Source organism: Marmota flaviventris, chromosome 6, assembly GCF_047511675.1.
Source record: "Marmota flaviventris isolate mMarFla1 chromosome 6, mMarFla1.hap1, whole genome shotgun sequence".
Classification (NCBI taxonomy): Eukaryota; Metazoa; Chordata; class Mammalia; order Rodentia; family Sciuridae; genus Marmota; species Marmota flaviventris.
The window spans coordinates 16,751,937-16,772,335 of NC_092503.1; the positions used below are offsets into that span (position 1 = coordinate 16,751,937).

Sequence of the window (20,399 nt, forward strand, 5' to 3'; positions counted from 1 at the left end):
GTAGATGTTTGGGGGCTGTAGAGAGCAACTGTAGAGAGCTACAGTTGCTGAGGGAGGTTAGAAATTTTCATCACTGTTATGGAAAATGACTGTGAATAGAGACTTGAGAAAATTACTTCTCAGGGCTTCCTTTTTTTTTTTTTTGGCACATAAAGAAACTGTTTTAAATGAAATAATTCTAACCACACATCATGATGAACCAGGCTGATGAACATCTACTAATTACACATGAGAAAAATTTGTTGTAGAACTTCAGTGAGGGAAAATTTTCTCCATCCCTTTTATTTACATAGATTAATACTAACTTAAAAAGCTAAGCTATAAAGATGGAATTATATTAGCCATGACTTTAAAGATGGTTGACTGCACACTGTACTTCAAGAATTTTCTGTTTCCTGAAAGCCCATGAAAATGACAAGAGGAATAAAACTGGTATAATCCAACAATAAAGAACAGGAAGAAGGCAGTTAATGGACAACAGATTTCAACAAGTTTCTAGAACACTAAAAGCAGATGAAATGACATAGACTAATGAAGAAGAACAGAGAAACATACAGTCTTGTGGACAAGTGGGCTGCTACAAAGAGCAGTGAGCAAACCTGCCCTGCAGAAACTTACCTATTCAGTACTAAGCAGTCTGTCAAGTGCTGAGTCTCACTTTCATACACAGGGCTCTCAGCCAGCCTTCATGACACTTCCCTCTTAAATATGAACCATCTGCCAAGTATCACAACACATTTGAGGACGCGTGAAAGAACTGAATGAACAGTGAGAAAAACTAAACCAGATTAAGTGGAGATAAGTGAGGAGAGGGATGAGAACTTAAATTCTAATTACTGTCATTAAGAGATGAGAAATAATATTATACCCATAAAACAACTGTTATGAAAAAGAATCAGAACTAGCATTCAGAAATTAAAAACATTAATGCTGAAATGAAAATTTCATACATGGGCTGGAATAAATATTAAGGGAATTTCCTAAAATGTAAAGTGGACAAAGGTACACTATATTGAGGATATGAGAATAAGAAATAAATAGAAAGTTGGTTCAGGAATTTAAACTGCTGAAGAAGCAAGGTTCTATAAAGAGAAAGCATGGAAACTAATGAGGACCATAAAAGAATTTTGCAGGGCTGAAGGGAGAGGTGTTAGCTTTTGAACAGGAGGAGTCCACAGAATGTGGGATGAGATGATTTAAAAGAGAGAGAGAGAGAGAGAGAGAGAGAGAGAGAGAGAGAGAGAGAGAGAGAGAGAGACACTTAAGCTTAAACATAACATGGCAGAGTTTCAGACTACTAGGACAAAAGGAAGATCTTAAGTATTTCCAGAAAGAAAAGAAATAGGTTACAAAGGCACAAGAATCACATTGACATAAGATTTCCTCTTGACAGGGGCAGTTGGTGGCACGTTCTGTGGAAAAAATTTTCATCCAAGAATTCTACACCAAGCTAGAAATATGAGGGCACTTTCAGACATTTAGGACTTAAAAGTAACTTATTCTAAGTCTTTTATTAGATATTAGAGATGTTCTAGCAAACTAAAGGCATAAACCAAGAAGGAAGATAAGATCTAAGAGATGGTAACTATGAGTGATAAAAACCCAGAAAGCTGTATCAAAGAACTATATAATACAGATAAATTACTTGGCTCTGTTGTAAACATTTACAAGTATGATGATTAGATGTGTAATTTCAGTAAGTTCCCGGCTTCATAAGCATCCTATAAATCAATACGCTATATAATTGCTGTGGTCAGAATGTTTGTATTCTTCCCAAATTCACATGTAGAAACATAATCCCCCCGATGGTGCTATTATGAAGTGCCTTTGGGAAGTGATTAGGTCACCAGGGTTGTACTCTCATGAATGGGGTTAGCGCCCACATCCAAGATGGTGCTTGCTCTTCCCATTCCACCATGTGAGGATACACCAAAGGCATCTATGAGTAAAGGGACTTCACACAGAAGGCATCTATGAGTAATGGGACCTCACTAGACACTGAGTCTGCTTGTACCTTGATCTTGAACTTCCCAGCCTCCACAACTGTGAATAATACATTTCTGTTGTTCATAAATTATCATGAACAAAATGTCAATGTTGTCTACTCTGAATATATATTATATAAGTAAAAATAAAGATGACACAGGCTGGGTAGCCTGTGTTATCAGCAAAAGCTTTCTGTACCATAGCAAGAAGTTAGCAGAAAAAGGTTTAAACAGTATCAATGTATTTTAAAGCTCTCTCTGTATCTATTTATATTTTATAATATATATAATGTAATTACATATAAATAACATACCTTGTATATTGAATATACATCAATATGTCTATAAAATAGTATACCTTAAAATACATTAAGTTTCCACTATTCTGGAATTCAATATAATTTGAATAGTAATGAGGCTTACGTTATTTTTGAATACTCATTCAAAATAAATTAATAATTCAAATTAATTAATTAATTATTAATTAATACCATGAATGAAGTGTGAACAAAGATAAAGTTATGGAAACAAACTATTTCAACACCTTATACGTTATTACCTTGAAAGCTACAGGTACTAAATGTCTATTAAATATAAAATAGTGATAATGATCTGCTGTTTCTTTTTCTTCTTGGTGATGGAGTGTCACTATGTTGCCCAGGCTGGCATCAAGTCTCTTTTTTGAGTAGCTGGGGTTACAGGCATATACCATCATGCCTGGCTTAACATTTTGACTTTTAATGGGTAGTAAATAGAAATATTGTTGAAAAAAAACCCTTGATATTTAAAGCCTCCTTAAAGTTTAGCTTAATTTTTTTTTCACTTGATTTACTAATACACTGTAAAATATGGCAATACTTTTAGGTTGATGACATTGCATATCAGTGGCTTCTTTATACGCTAGTCCTAGTGGTGTATTTAATATCTCAATAATATATTTCTTTATTTAGTTTTCTAAACTTTTACCTTCCTAAATAGATGAAAATGAGGAATTATAGATAGAGAAAACATTCAGTACCTTTAAATATTTTTAGTCAAAATTAATGGATATAAGTAATTAAAGCATGCAGCTCCCTCTTGTGGTTGATAACTGAATTTTCCTGAATTTAAGCACCAGGGCTCCTAAACCACTCCTTGAGGTATTACAGATGTTTTATATAAAAAGCTTTGTCTTGACCCCACTTTTGTCAGCTTCTAACGAACAATGGAGACAAGTTTACTCATTTTATTTAAAACTAGAAGAACACACTGAAAGTTCCAGATGATGTTAGTGTTAATAATTTTAGGCACTTTATAGTATAAGTAATGCCTAATTTCTCCAGAAGCTCATAAATAAAAACACAAGAGAATAGAATATGCTTATTAAAGAAATACCTATGCTACCGTACAGTGTATCAGGAACTGATGTACACAAAGATTTCAGGCTTATTTAAAAGGAAATAAGAAAACTCTGCCATTGAAAAACATATCAATACTTATTTCTAGTACTTTTAGGTTTTTGTCTATCATGATTTTATATGCCTAACTCAGGAATATGCTTCAGACGTGCCTAAGTTATCACACTTAAGGAAGTATAATGTCAGCCTCTAAAATCCATATTTTTCTACAGTATAATTTTGTTGACAGCAGGGATCATATCTGTTTTATAAACTACTGTATTACTAGTCATTTATCTGATGACTGAATCACAAAAGATTCAAAGATGGGCAATTAATTACTCTTTTAAATAGCATTCTGTTTGCATCTATTTTTCCATTTTTAAGAGTAAATTGAAATTAGGTATTGCAACAGTGCTACAACTGGGCATATAATTGGGGAAGAGATGTATGAACTATGTACAGAACTGAGAAATGATGCTTAATCTCTAAATACATTTAAATTATTTATATATATTTACATGCATAAATATTTATATGTATAAATAAGTTAGAAAGACAAGCATTGGTCCTTTAAACAGAACTAGATAATAATTTGTTTGTATTTATTTGTACATAATTACGACTTTGCATATAATCTTATAGCATTAAGATAAGATACACTGTTCTAAAATATCTTTAGAAATTCTGAACACTTATAGATTTATATTTTAAAAGGGGATAATGGTAAGCTACTTTCAAGTTTGTGATGGGATGCCATAGACCAGTTGAATGCAGTCCAAGGAGCAATATTATAACTAAAATGAAAATATAGCACAAGGTTTCTATTCTTTTTTTCCAAATCTAAGAATAGGAAGATGTTTTCTAAATAAGATACAAAACCCAGAAGCCATAAGGAAAAAAGACCAATAAGTTTGAATATACAAAAGTAAAAAATGTATAAAACAAAAAATTTTATTGATCAAGTTAAAAGTAATTACAAATTAGGAAAATGGAGTAAACATCCTACAAAAACAGGCAAGTTTACAATATAAGAAATACAACTAGTTTAAGAAAGAAAACATGAAACAATGTTCAACCTCATATTTAAATTTTAAAAAAAGCACATTTTTACCTAGTTGACTGACAGAGCTGTATTTTTTCAATCATCTGTTTATGGGAATATAAATTGGTACGACGTTTTATAGAGAGAGCCTCAAATTGAATCTGGCAACATTTATTGTGGCAGTCACTGGCATCCTTCACTAAATATTCCTGGTTATTCTTCTCCTAGGTATGTGGCAGAATTACACCTCGCACTGCCTCTGAATTAGGTGTGGCTATGGGCCTTGTTTTATCCAAAGAATAACATGTCGAGACAGAAGCCTAGGGAAGCACTGCTGATCTGCTAGATCTCCTTTGTCATGGAAGCACAGATAGATATTCCCTTAACCTGGATCCTTGGGTAAGGATAAATGCAGAATAGAGCCCACTATCTAATCTGTAATGGACAAGAAGTGTGAACTAGAAATAAGCCTTTGGTGTTTTTAGGATACAATTTGTTACTGCATTATAACCAAGCCTAAATGATAAATCTATCAAAATTAAAAATGTACATATGCTTGGGCACAGTAAACTGTTCTGCTGACATACTTGGATATGGGCACAAATGTATATACATGAGGATTTTTATTACAGTACTATTCGTAAAAGCTAGATTAGCAACTATCTTAAGGATCATTAAGAAAAAACTGGTTAGATATCATGGTATAATACTATTGCAGTCATTTCTAAAAACTCAGAGCTGAACTTGTTGATCTACAATTCTCTTAAAAACATGAAGACAAAAACAAAACACAGAAAGTAAAACACTATTTCATTAGTATGAAATACTCAGACACTTGATAATTTCAATTTCCACTTGATAATTTCAATTTCTAGACAAACACATAATGAATGGATTGTGACCAGCCACTGCTTATCTCTGGTGAGGGAACCTTTTCATTATATAGCCTTTAGTTTTCTGTGCATTTAAAACATAGCAAATATATAGAAAAATATTTTAAAAGTAATCCCTATTAGAACCTCATTTAAAAGTTGTAACGTCTTCTAAAATTTATATGTAATTACAAATGATTACAAATAGCCAAATCCGTCTTGAAAAAGAATGAAGTAGAAGAAATCACATCCAAATTTCAAAATTTACTATAAAGCAAGGGTAATTAAGACTGTAGTACCAGAATGAGGAACATACAGATCAATGGAAAATATTGAGAGTCCAAAAATAAACCCATGTGTTTACAGTCAACTGATCATCTTCAGGGGTTCCAAGATCATTCAAAGAGGAAAGAAAAGCCTTTTCAACAAATAGTTCGTTCTTAGCTCATGCCATTATACAGAAATTCACTCAAAATAGATGAAAGAAGAAAACATAAGAGCTAAAGTTGTAATTCTTAAGGAGACACCATAGATTAAGACACAAAAAGCATGACCAACAAAAGTATACAAATGGGACTTCAGCAAAATAAAAGACTTTTGGGCTTAAAGGGCATCATTAAGAGTGTGAAAAGACAACTCAGAATGGGACAATAATTGCAAATCACACAAGGAGTTTACTTCTAGAATATACAAACAACTAATACAACTTAATAATAAAACTCCAGATCACCCAAATAAAAAGAGGCAAAGGATATAAATAGACATTTCTTCAAAGAAAAAACACAAACAGCCAATAAGCACATGACAATGATACTCAAGACCATTAGCCATTAGGGAAATGTAAATCAGAACCACAATGAAATACTCCATAGGCACTAGGAGGACAAGAATCACAAAATCTGATAACAGGAAGTGTTGGTGAGGATGTGGAGAGAGCAAATCTGCTAGTGGGAATGCAAAATTGGGCAATCTCTGTGGAAAACAACCTGGCCATTCCAGCAGTTAATATAAGATTATCACATGACTCAGCCATTCTGCTCATAGGTATATGCAGAAGAGAAATACATAAACACAAAAACTTGTACAGAAAGGTTTATAGCAAAATTATTTGTAATAGCCAAAAGGTAAAAAAAAAAAAAAAAAACCAAAATGTCCATCAAGTGATAAATAAACAAAATGCAGTATGTGTGTATCTTATCTGACAGGAATGAAGTACTAATTAATACTTGCTACAAAACGGATGACCTTAAGTGAAAACATCTAGTCACAAAAGACCACATAGTATATGTATCTACTTATATGAAATGAGCAGAATACAGAAAGCTAGAGAGACAGGAAGTATTTTTGTGGTGGCCTGGGCTGAGAGTGGTGAAAGCTGACAGGGTATGGGGCTTCTTTTTGAGGTGATGGAAGTGTTTTATTTATTATTGGCTGTGGTGATGATGCACTTATAACTGAATGTACTAAAAACCACTGACTTGAACTCTGTATGAGTGCACTGTACATAGTACGTTAACTGTATCTCAATAAAGCTCTTAAAATGACTAATTTTTTTAAAAGAAAAAAAATGAAAGAGATTTGTACATGCTGAAATGCAAAGATCTTAAGTTACATTAAACAAAAAAATGTGCAACGTTTGTTCTCATACTCAAAACCATGTCTATGTTAGACATACTGTAGAGATGTTCATTCAGTTGTCTCTTTATTATCTATTGGGGATTGGTTCCATGAACTTTCCCCTGAAGGATACCCAAATCTGAGGATACCCAAATCTGAGGATGCTTAAGTCCCTTATATAAAATGGTATAGTGTTTCCTATAACACATACACATCCTCTCATAAATCATCTCTAGATTATTTGTCAAACTTAATATAATGTGTTCTATAAAAAATTGTTATATTGCACTGTTTAGGGAAAAATGAAAAGAAAAAATCTGTATATGTACAGTATAGATGCAATCATCACAGGGATAATTAATTTTCAATGTGCAGATGCCCAAATTCATGAATGTGGCACCTACAGAGAGAGGTAAACTCTATAATTCCACATTTACGTATATATACATGGTATGTTCCCACTAAAAGAAGCGCATATGAGTACATACATCAGTATATTCGTTCACACGAATGAATATAAAGAGGAGGATTAAGAAGTGCTAATAGAGCATGGGGGTAGGAATGATGGTGGAATGAGATGGACATCATTATCCTAAGTACATGTATGTGACACTACTTTTGTGTACAACGAGACATGAAAAATTGTGCTCTATATGTGTACTATGAATTTAAATGCATTCTGTCATGTGTAACAAGTTAGAATAAATAAATAAATTAAAAAAAAGAAGTGCTAATAGAGATTACCTCTGATAGTTAAATAGTTAGGGGATGGGGGGAAGGCACAGTCAAGGGTTAAAGGAGACACACTTTTATTGTAGTTTCCTGTTTTGGTTAGAATTTCTTTTACCATGTGCACATGTTATCTTCCTAATGATTTTTTTTTTTTAGAATTTTTTATATTAATTTTTTAGTTTTTGGCGGACATAACATCTTTGTTTTTGTATGTGGTGCTGAGGATCGAACCCAGGCCGCATGTATGCGAGGCGAGCACGCTACTGCTTGAGCCACATCCCCAGCCCCTTCCTAATGATTTTTAAATATATTGGCTTAGTAATTTAAGAACTTACTTGCTAGTAGATAGATTTCTCCAAAAATAGAATGTATTACTTTAGGAGGCAGCGTGTTTCTTACAGGTATTCAAGTACAGAATGGATTTACCCTTGGTAGCAATCCTGCAGGACTGAGTGTTGAAATGATCAGTGGACTGAATAACTTTTGGTACAGAATTGTACATGACCCTTAAAGTCTCTTCCAACTATGAGATTCACCTCAACTTAAAAAGGCAGTCAGTTTTAAGACCGGGAAGAATTGGCAAGTAGTAGGGTTAATTTTGGGGAAAAAAAAATCCATAAGCAGTTTGATCTCAATCTTAACTACTAAGTTTATTATTTAACAATGTGATTTCAATGTCAACATAGAGCTCTAGCAAAAGGCATTTTGAATAAAAGAGATGTATAAAGGTAAACAAAGTGGGGTTGGGGCTGTAGCTCAGTTGGCAGAGCGCTTGCCTACCATGTGTGAGGCACTGGGTTTTGATCCTCAGCAACACATAAAAACAAATAAAGGCATTCTGTCCATTTACAACTACAAAAAAAAAATAATAATAAATTAAAAAGTAAACAAAGTGAAAATTTAGAAGTCTGAACTAATTTAAATTATATTTTCTTTTTTTTTAAAAAAAAAATCTTGCTCAATGAATGTGTGTCACCTTTAGCATTATATTAAGTCTCCTTAAATAGAAGAATATTGTGGTTTGGAGGGAAGTACTGGTAAAAAATAATAAGAAAGTCCACAGTCAAGGCTACTGCTTAATAATTTATAACTGGGAAAAAAAGGTGTTAAAGTATCATTAAAATATTTATGATTTTATATATGCTATATTATTTTCAAAACAGTTTGCCAGCTAAGTGAATATGAATACTAGAGAAATAAGAATGAGAAATGATGTTCAGCAGTCATGTCAGTCTGCTAAGAGTTCCTGGCTTCTATAACAAAATGCAGAAAGTAGGCCTTTTCCCCATCATGACAACTGGTCTGAAAGAGTAAAGTATTTTGTCCTTGTGTCTATAAATGCTGTAGTGGTACAAAAGGCATACTACTATGAAGGGGAGGGCTCTAGAAAGTCACAATACAGTGTGAATAACTAAGTATTTTTTCACTATTTTTCAGAAGCTAGGTGCTCAGGAAACTGGCAGCCCAGCCAGGGAACCTGCTTGAGTCCTGGCTGGCCAAATTTGGCTGGCTGCCTGCCTGCAGAAGGAATAGGCAAAGATCTAAAAAGGAAAACGAAATTTTGTGCAGTTTGATGAAACTGGGAAGCAGTTCGACCGCTTCTCTACAAGTTCCATGGAATTGGTCAATTCACAGAAATAAAAGCCAGGTGATATACATATACAGATTTAGTTAGGGTGTGCTCAAAGAATATGTCAAGTATTAATTCCCTTGTCAACTGTCCTCAGCATGAGGAAATACAGGATGCAGAAAAGTAGTTAATAGAAAGTTGCTTTTAATTTCAAAGGGGGTCTGTTTTAGTCAGAATCAAGTGTGTGTGTGTGTGTGTGTGTGTGTATGTGTGTAGCTATGGTGACATTACTACCAATAGGCAATTTTCCACCTCTGTATTTGCTATTTGCTATACAGAAGAAAGGTAAAGCCTTCATATCTAAACATTTTAAACTTAAAAATTTCTTCCCACATTAATTTTTTTCTTCTATCCAGTAGTTTTTTTTTTTGGTATTGAAGATTGAATTCTGGGGCACTTGAGCACTGAGCCATGCCCCCAGTTCTATTTTGTATTTTTATTTTGAGACAGGGTCTCACTGATTTGCTTAGCCTCTTGCTTTTGTTGAGGCTGGCTTTGAACTCATGATCCTCCTACCAGCCTACCGAGCCACTGGGATTATAGGCATGTGACAACATGCTGCCACTCATTTTTGTCTGGGATTTCTGTAATAATTTAGTGACTCAAGTTTAATTTACTTCCTTTTAGGGGTGGTTTCGTAGTGTTAGACTCAGTGCCAAGTGGTGGGAGAAGCTTCATTAATTTATTTTTTTCTTCTGATCACTCTATAGTAGGTAGCAAATCAAATAATGTATCTGTTTAACTCATTTTTTGAACATTTTTTATTATAGTATTTTTAGATTTCAAATGTTAGACCAAAAAAAAAAAAAAAAAAAAAAATCTTGGTTACCAATTTTGTATGCTTCCTACTCAATTTGGGAAAAATATTTTCCTATGATTTCAGGACCTGGCTCAGTTTATTTCTTTTAACAGTTTGTTCCAGGATTTTTGGAGAGATCAGCTTTATTGCAGGATGCAGAACTGTTTCTTTTCTCTTATCTACACCGCTAGAATTAAGAGTTTGGGAAAGATCCTTTCTTAAAGACTGGTTATTACTCAAGTCACTTCATTTAGCACTGTAGAGAGTGCTGTGTAAACTTTTGTATCACACATATGTGGGGTAGAAGCCTAAAAGATGCATTTTTTCCCCCCAGAAAAGGACAATCCTTTGATTTGTCCTGAACCAAATTAATAAAATACTAGATCAAGATTCTGTTACTGGATGATATACAAATCTGTGTCCACAGTAAACAGAAAGCCACAAGTAGAAGAAAGGTCGTAGAGCAGCATCACCTCAATATGGGGTACACATACACACAGATAATACCACAGCATACAGCCACATGAATGCTATGAAATCCGATGAATATGTAGTTATATTTAAAGAATTTATGTGGTCGAGATTGTTACAGCTGTCTGAAGGCTGTATGAGTGGTGGATTTTGGGGAAATCTACTTTGGTAGGCTTTCTGTTCTCAAACCAGACCCTGCCCTTATAAGGGATTTTTAAAAAATTTTTCGGTGCTTTAAAAAGTGCTCTCTACATCAGTCAAGGTTATTATTCTACTGTTTCAAGTTATTTTTAATCATACCCATTTATTTTGTTTTATTTCTCTACATTTTTTTTTAAAAGTTGGAAGTGGACACAAGACCTTTATTTTATTTATTTATATGTGGTGCTGAGGATAGAACCCAGTGCCTCACACATGCTAGGTGAGCATTCTACTGCTGAGCCACAACCCCAGACCCTTGGTTTTGTTTTTTATGGAATGATATTTTACTAAATTCTTAAATTTAGGCAGATATGGTCCCCACAGCAAGTTATTTAATCTATCTGCTCCTAAGTACTTTAATCTGAAAACAGGAATAATACTAGTATCTATTTTGTAGTTAGTTGTGGGAAATAAATAAATATTCAAGACAGTGGTGAAAACATTGTAAGCTTTCAGCAAGTATTAATTACTGTATATCTTAATATTACATTATTTACTCCCCATCCCTTGAGTAAATGTAAGCAGGGATGGAGAGGTAGGAAATGCTGGGTGACAGTTAAGTTTAGATAGGGAGATGTCTCATTGAAAAGGTGATTTTGAGTAAAGACCTGAAGCACAGGAGGGGGCTGTGAATTTCTGAGAGAAAAACTGAGACTATATAAATAGCAAGCACAGAAGTCCTAGGGTATAGCTTCCATGCTTAAGGAAGAGTAAGGCCAGTAGTGCTAAACCACAGCAGAGCAAAGTGGTGAGTAAAAGGAAAGAAGAGCTGGTGGGCAGGAGCAGCAGAGCATGCAAGGCTTCACAGGTTTTACTCTGGACTAGGCAGCCATCACTTGCAGAGGAGTGACATATTTTTTGAAGAACATATCCCTCCCTGGTTGCTAAGTTGAGAGAAGACCACAAGCCCCGAGGCAAGGTGAGAGTCAAGTAGACTACTACAGTATCTGTCTGAGATGATGCTGGCTTGGTCCAGAGTTACGGTAAGAGAATTCTTGAATACTTTGAAGGTTAGTGTTGATAGGATTTGCTGTCAAAATAGATGTGAAATGTGAAAGGAATCAAGGATGTTTTACAAGGTTTCTGTTCTGTTCACTACACAAATTAAATTGCCAGTAACTAAGGTGGGACTGAGCAAAGGCAGAGCAAGGTGTGGGGAAGGTCAGAGCTGTTTCAAGACACAGAAAGTTTAAAATGCCTACTAAATGTACCAGTGAGAATGCAAAATAAGTAGTTAAATAAACCAGCTTAGAACTCAGTGAAGAAATTTAAGCTTGAGTTACCAATTTGGGAGTCACAGGTATATAATGCTATTTAAAGTCTAGAGGCCGAATGAGATCACCTAAGGATTAAGTATAGAAAAAGAGAAGAGCTTTAGGAATTAAGCTGTGAGACTCTGATATCACTGGGAACAAAGAAATGGGAGAGCAAAAAGGTGAGAGGTCAGAGATTCGGGAAAACCAGCAAAGAATAAAAAAAGTGGGAATCCTAGAATAGTATTCTAGAAGCTAAATGAACAAAGCGTTTCATAGCATAGAGAAGAGGGAGACCTACTGTGTCAGATGCTGCTGACCTATAGATCAAGAGAGAGCTGACAGATATCCACTGGCTGTATAGTAACAACACTATCACAGATGACCTCCACAATAGTTCTGTTTCTCTACAGTGGGAAAATTCCTGACTGTAGTAGATTCAAGAGAGAATGGGTGTAGAAAAATTGGAGATGGCATATTTAAGCAACACTTTCTTTTCACATTTGAGTTAAATATGAATAGCTTTGTTGATATAATTTATATCTGATTAAATGAAAATGTCTACTTGATAATTTCCTTTGTCAAATTACCTTCATAAAAATTTTTCTCTTCATTAAAGCATTAGCAACTACCCAAACATAAGCAGCCTGCTGTTATGACAGAAGGGGAGAAGAAGAAAGAAGACTTTGGGGAGAGAAAAGGAATAAATACCAGAAGAAATAATAATATACTGAAATTCATGTAATGAAACAAAAAAGAGAAAAAAAATATAAGTTTGAACACAATTTCTAGTGTAATCAGCACAGGCTCCTTTAAAGGTAAATTCAGTAATAAAGTCAGTGTACTAGAAGTTTTTAAAAGGATGAGTGGTGCTAGGAGTAGTAGGGGCTGCATGCTGCATGGAGGTGACGTCACAGTATTTTCCAACCAAAGTTAACACACAGAACAATTCACTGAGGATACAAGGATGACTAAGACATGTCTTTTCTTAAAAGATTCCCACTTAATCTACACACTTGCATCAACATTAAAAAAAAAAAAAAAAACCTTTCTTATCTGAATGAATTTACATTTCCTACTGAAAATTAAGTAACTTAAGGTCATATAAAATATATGACAGATACTGTCTACTTGAATCAATATGGAAATAATTTAGTTTTATCTCAATATAAACTAGTCTTTTTCAGAAAAGGATAATCAAAACAGATTTAAAACCATAATCCTAATTCCTAATTCCAATTAAAAAATAATTAACTGACATTTAGGGAAACTTAAAGAGATAAGTATCAGGAACAAGATTCAGTTTTACTTTAGTTAAATTATTCTAGGACTCTTTAGCAATTTCAATCTCAATAGAAGAATTAAAATGTCCTATCAGTAAAATGAAGAAAATTCTTTTTTCTTCAAGTATCTGATTAAAGAAGGTAAACCCAACTATGTCTTATTAAAGTGTGTTTATAATTTATAGGTTTTTATTTGCATAAAATTTAAAGGGAAGTCAGCATCAGCACAGGTACAAGAAGAACTGAAAAGAAAAGTGTTTTGGACATAAAGAAATAAATAATCTTTAGATTATTCTGAAGAGCTGATAACACTATCAAACTTCAAGTTATATGATAATAAAATTGAAATTTCTATGGATTACTTTCAAATGTTAAGATCAGCTGGGGCACCATTTAAAAGATGAAATAATGCTGATGCCCATTTCTGCTGTGGAATCAAATAAACAATAAACCTAGCATGAGAAATTACCCCTCCATTAGTTAATATTACCTTGTGTGTAGGCAGCATCATCAGATCCCATACTCAATTTCCGTGCTTCACTTATTCTATCCACATGTGCTAAGGTAGGGTCCGTGAGGTGCTGAATATTCTCTGTTTCTACATAATGATCAGGATGATTTAGAAGATTTGTAAGTTCAAAGGTAGGGGACACCACCCCTGGTGAGACTGCAGGGGGTTTATTGGGAGAAACTGTAATTTTGAAAGTATATTTGGTATTGGGTTGGGTGACCACCACTCGAGGAGAAGTTGCAGAGTTATTGCCTATTGCTCGACTTTTAGGAGGGTGGTGATGAATGAACGCAGGACCCATGCTCACTTGCCCAGACATATTCCTGGAGGCAGCAGATGCCCCAGAGTTTGTGGATATGAAGACTGTGGGCTGATTCCGCATGCCCTGTTCATCTCCTGTGGTGGCATTAGCTGAAATATAGACCTTAGGTTGACTACGGGAGATCATCTCATCAGTATTTGGGGGACTGGCAGCTATGTAAACAGTGGGCTGATTTCTATTTAAGGTCTGGCTGTTGACTGAAGAGGAACTGCTGGAGGTTCGAGGTCCAGAAGAACGCAATTTTGAAGAATTGTTTCTTTGTGGGGGTTCAAGTTTGATTTCAATTTGGTTTTTTCGAGGTCCCGTTGAAATATTCTGAATGTTGTATTGACTATGGGTAGAAGACTGTGAGCTACCAGATGAATGAATTGTTGGCGGTTGTGGAGTAGTAGGTGAACTGATGGGCATATAGACATGAGAGGTCTGGTGGCCTTGCTGATTTGGCTGTTGGGCTGAGGTATGTGGCAAAGGATTAGATGCAGGATAAGTAGTCCAAGGAACAGGCTGTGAAGGTTGATAGGCTTGTTGAGGGTTCATAGGATTAAACTGAGATACCCAGCCAGAATGCTGCTGTGTCTGTCGAGTTGTACCACTAGTTGTAATGTAAGGCCTAATATAGATAGAATTTCCCTGTGGACTGTTAAGTACAGGTGGAGGTACACCATGTATGTGCAAAGATGTAGGAGTATTACGACCAGTCTGGATATTTGGGGCTAAAGTTACCATAATAGGATTAAATCTGGGAGTCTGTTGAGAAAGGTTAGATGTTCCTTTGCTGCCTAAGTGAAATCCAAGATGTGGTGCTGAATTTGAAGTACCAGATGTACTGGACATTCCAAAAACATTAAAGCCTTGAGGAACTTGAGCTGGTGCTGTCTGTGGCTCCTGCGGAAATAGTTCGTTACTCGACTGACCACCTTGAAGTTGTCCATCACTAATGCTGTGTGCTAGAGTCCTGCTTCCATTCATTCTATTTCCTTCTCTTCCATGATGGTAAACATTCTGTGACTGCAAGTCCAAATTGAGAGAAGTCATGTGATTGCGTAGACCAGAAATTCCAGAATCATCCGAAAAATTCAAGTCTCCTTCACCATAAAGATACCTTGTACTCTCTTGAGAGAGAACAGCACAGCAGGCATCCAGGTTATTATTATTCTATAAAACAAAATAAAAACACCTTGGTGTTAACAATTAGAAGTAATAAGACTGTCATTACCACAAAAATATTTTGAATAACAAGTTAATGATCAAAACAATTTTAACATATATTTGAACTCTTTTGAGAATTATTTTTATGCAGATGGTTAAATTAAAAATTCTCATTAATGTAATGGAAAACTATTAATAGATGAAAGTGAATCAAATCGCTATTTCAGAAGCTACTTGGTATGGATTCAAGCTAACACAATAAAACTGTGTTAAAAATACTATTTTAATGTCAAATAAAATAATCAAGTTGAAGTCTGTAATGCTGTATAAATATTTTTTGAAAAGTTAAATGATATTTTATTAGTGTTTGCACATTCAAATGCTTATAAATCTTATAAACTAATGACTCTTTAACAAGTTATCTGTAGAATTTAAATTTTTTAAAAATATTTATTTTTTTAGTTATAGGTGGACACAATATCTTTATTTTATTTTTATGTGGTACTGAGGATTGAACCCAGTGCCTCACGAATGCGAGGTGAAAGCCCTCCCTCTGAGCCACAATCCCAGCCCTTAGAATTAAAAAAATTTTTTTTTGAGAGAGAGAGGGAGAGAGGGAGAGAGGGAGAAAGGGGGGGGGGGAGAGAGAGAGAGAGAGAGAGAGAGAGAGAGAGAGAGAGAGAGGGAGGGAGAGAGGGAGAGAGAGAATTTTATAATATTTATTTTTTAGTTTTTGGCGGACACAACATCTTTATTTGTATGTGGTGCTGAGGATCGAACCCAGGCCGCAGCACGCATGCCAGGTGAGCGCACTACCGCTTGAGCCACATCCTCAGCCCCTAGAATTTAAATTTTAAAAGTTCTAAAATTCATACCAATGTCATCAATTCCTCCCATGCCTTCTCTTACTTTTGTAAAGTATCTATTTACATATGAAATATATGCACCATGAAAATCTCTTCTACAGAAACAAATGAAACAAAACAAAAACAAATAGGCTGTTTTTAAAGACTCCTCCAAAATAAAATGACTAACAGTCATAAATCATCCACAAGTATTTACTGAACACCTACCATATGCACAGCATTGTTTGAGTCTGCAAAAAGACTCAATGACATATATGAACAACTCAAACAGGGAATCAATCATAGATTTTTGAAAAAGTAACACTGTTAATATGAATGAGTATGTGCATATTAATATTGAAGTTTAACACAAGTTAAAACTGTAGACTACTTTTAAGAAAAGATAGGGATAATAAAGGAGGTATGGCCTGATCGTTTTCACAGGATATGCAGAACTGGATAAGGAAAGAAATGAATTATTGGTGAAGGGAATGGCATATGTAATGGAGGACATAAATGTAATAGTAATTAAAAATGTATTCCCAAACAAGGTGATTGGAACAGATCTGGCTGGAGTTAAAGGTTCATATTGGAAATTTTGTTAAACAAATAGTTGGAAAAGCAGACTAGGATTCAACAATGAAGGATTTTTGAAAAAAGAGTCACATTAGAGTTTGACTTTTATTAAAAAAAAATGGGGAGAGCTACTGAATTAGAATGAAAAGAGAAATAAAGACACAAAGGGTTCATTCTGTTATATTTCAGATGAAAGGAAATGAAGACAGGATAATGAGTGTCTGATAATGAAATGAATCACATAAGACTAGTCAATGCAACTTGGACATAAGAGAAAAAAATTGAACGAGGACTATATTAGGAGCCTAAGAAAAAGTGGATAGTTTTAGAATCTAAAGAAAATGAGGAACAAAGTTAAAACACCTATAAGCAGTTCGATATGAGAGAAAAATCACATAAGAAAGAACTGGATTACCAAGGCATTTTGAAATCTTGTTGAGAAATACTACAGTCCACACAGTTTGAACAGGTAATATGAAAGTGGGCACTGGTCAACCTTTTTTCCCCCCACCTAGAACCAACAATTTAAATCTCTCATGCTACAAAAATTCTTTTAAGTCTTAAATTGATATATTAGAATGAATATGGCAATAAAATAAAATGTATATTCCTACCAAATCCAATTTCACTCCCTTTGTGAATGCTTCCTACTCATATTTGCAAAGCCTTCTGCTTCAGTTCACTTGAGCTTTCAAAAATCCTTTTAATTAATAATTTTCCTATGCTCATATTAAAAAGCAATATTCTAATCCCAGCTCTACTATAATTCATGTGACTTTATATTACTTATCCCTTAGAGAAATCAATTTCTTCATAGATTCTTATGCAGTCAGCTTGATCCAGCTAATGACTATTAGCAGTTATGGATAACCACTATTTAGAAATATTATTTCATTAGGAGTTGTAAAATGGTGGTATTGGTAAAATCCCAATTATAAAATGCATGCTTTTTATTAGCAGCAATTCTCTCTTGAAGACCTATCTTTTTAAACTGTTTGATTATTCTTCTTTTTGTACAGAAAAGGCAAGATATAAAGATTGTTTCTCTATATTTTTCAGAATAATTTTTAAAGTTGGTACCCAGAAATCTCCAAAGGTGATTAATATTTGCTTTTAGTTTTATTAAAAACTCCTACATCTTCATTATTTTGTTTTTATTGTGGCCATTACATTGCATCTTTAGGCTAGCAGAACAGCATCACCTTGGCTTCTCTGTACAAACAACATGAACCCAGTAGATTTTGCAGCTTCCTTGCTTTCTGATAGAACAAGATCATGTCCTACTACAGACCTGGACTTATCCACTTCTCAAAAAAGTCTTGATTATTTTTGGTGGGAAACTGCAAAGAACTCTCTTTAAATGTATCAAAATGGGGTGGAAGGAATGTGAGTTTTTAAATGTTGGAGAATCAAGCCAAGAGTGGTGGTACACCCCTGTAATAGAAGTGACTCAGGAGGCTGAGACAGGAGGAGGATCATAAATTTGAGGCCAGCCTTGGCAATTTAATGAGACTCTCAGCAAGACTCTGTCTCAAAATAAAAAGGGCTAGAGATTTACCTCAGTACCCAGGTAAAGCGCCCCTAGGTTCAATCCCCTGTACTTAAAAAAAAAAAAAGAGAAAAAGAGTAATCATCATTGCTCTTTTGTACACAGCCACAAATCTGCATTCTCTTCAAGATTACCAAAAAATTCTGAATCATTACTTCTAGTTCCCTTTTCATTTTTCCCCAAACTCCTGAACAGACAAAAATTATAGATAATATCAAAGTATACCCTATGATCAATCTTCTCCAACATTGATTCATTCACTTCTTTAACTAACATTTATGGAACATTCATTAGGCAAATTGAAAGGACTAAGACTGCTGATCTCAATCTAGTGGAGGATATTTATGTATAAACAAATAAATACGATACAGAAATGGTGGGGGTTAAGAATATGGAATAGGACTATGGGTGGAGGTCACTGGAGAAGTCTTCAACTTAATGAAATGTCAAATGGCAAGTCTTACGTACACTGAATGAATAATTTTTAATGAATTGTTTTGGAGAAAGATCCAGCAATTTTACACTGAAAGGCTTAACTCTCCATATCAGCAGAATTTAAAAATTGTGAAAAATTCAGTTAAAAAGGAATCAAAGGGGGCTGTGGTTGTGGCTCAGTAGTAGAGTGCTTGCCTAGCATGCATGAGGCACTGGGTTCGATCCTCAGCACCACATAAATGTAAAATAAAGATATTGTGTCCACCTAAAACTTAAGAATAAATGTTTAAAAAAATGAATCAAAGGGTTAATTATATAATACTTTCATACGTATTTTAAGTTGTTTTAATTATCAAATGAAAGGCAAACTGCAAAAATACAGGTTATACCTACTGATAATATAGCTACATCAGAGAATCTACAATACAAAAAAATAATGTGAGTAGTTTCAGAAAGAGGAATCTGAGCAACAAATAAAGTTGAGAACAAAGAATAGATACTTCTGTTCTCTTCTTGAGCAAGATGTCATTTATTTAACAAGGAGAGGCATAATGGCATGATCCTTTCCTTAAGAAGTTCCGAACCAGGACACTATAGAGAGGACTTTTCAAGAGAAAGGATAGAAGTCCACCCAGCAGAAAGAAACAGCAGCTCCCAAAAGATTGGCTATCACCAAACAAGAGACACTTATATTACATTTAGAGGTAACTTAATTTGCCTCTACTTTGGAACACTATTTTCCCAAATATGGAAGACCTGCATCCTAGCTGTACCCAGAGAGACCCTTTCCATCCCACTTTTGTCACATTTTTTATTGTATTAGCTAAAAAGCAAATTACCTGGATGAATTAACTTGTTTTTTAAAAAATATTTTTTTTTAGTTGTAGATGGACACAATATTTTTATTTTACTTATTTATGTGGTGCCGGGGATCAAATCCAGTGCCTCATGCATGCCACAACCCCAGCCCCATCAACTCACTTTTAAAAAGTGTGTTCTGTCTCACAAATAAGTTACAAGCAAAATAGGTTTCATTTTAGTCCTCATTAGTAGTTGGGGAGCACACCAAATAGACCAGTGGGCTTTTGAGAAACTTCTGGGTGCCCAGAGGAAATCCAAATAATATTTTCTAACCACTGGTAAAGTTGAAAACCATGCTTAATTATTTTTTAAAAATAGGTTCCATTTACATAGATCAAAATAATTTAAAAAAAGATATGTTGAGAAGTCTTAGTACTAACTCTATCCCCATCTGGTATGCCCTTCTTATCCTCTATTGTTAACCATCTTTTATTAATTCTGTTTTTAATTCAGTATTTCTGCAATCAGGGCAAATATGTATTTCGTTTATATTTATGCCCTGTTCTTGTCTATACAGAAGGACATTTGTTTTCTTAGTATGTCCTGAAGATCATACTCAGGAGTACATTAGAGCTTGTCTTTTTTTTTTGTTTGTTTGTTTATTTGTTTTAATTAGTTACACATTGACAGTACAATAATCTTGACATATCATACATAGAGCTTGTCTTTGTATTTTTGAAAATATTTTAAGCAATTCTACAAAAAAATCTGTTTACTCCCAGTTGATGTTATTTTAAACTCTCTACTGAGTATAGAAGTGTTCTAGATAGTTCTTTCAATATCGAGTCTAAGAAATTTTGAAGAAAGCAGTATGGAGATTCCTGGGAAAGCTGGGAATGGAACTACCATTTGACCCAGCTATTGCCCTTCTCAGACTATTCCCTGAA

General features: G+C 34.4%; 1 protein-coding gene across 3 annotated transcripts in view; it reads right to left on the reverse strand.

Moving 5' to 3' along the window:
• Tab2 (TGF-beta activated kinase 1 (MAP3K7) binding protein 2) overlaps positions 1-20,399 on the reverse strand; it is a 75,575-nt gene that overhangs the window by 14,070 nt on the left and 41,106 nt on the right. For all 3 annotated transcript variants that reach the window (XM_071612920.1, XM_071612921.1, XM_027939440.2), the window contains one exon: positions 13,755-15,252. In XM_071612920.1, coding sequence (XP_071469021.1) covers positions 13,755-15,252 — 1,498 coding nt within the window. The remainder of the gene's footprint in view (positions 1-13,754; positions 15,253-20,399) is intronic.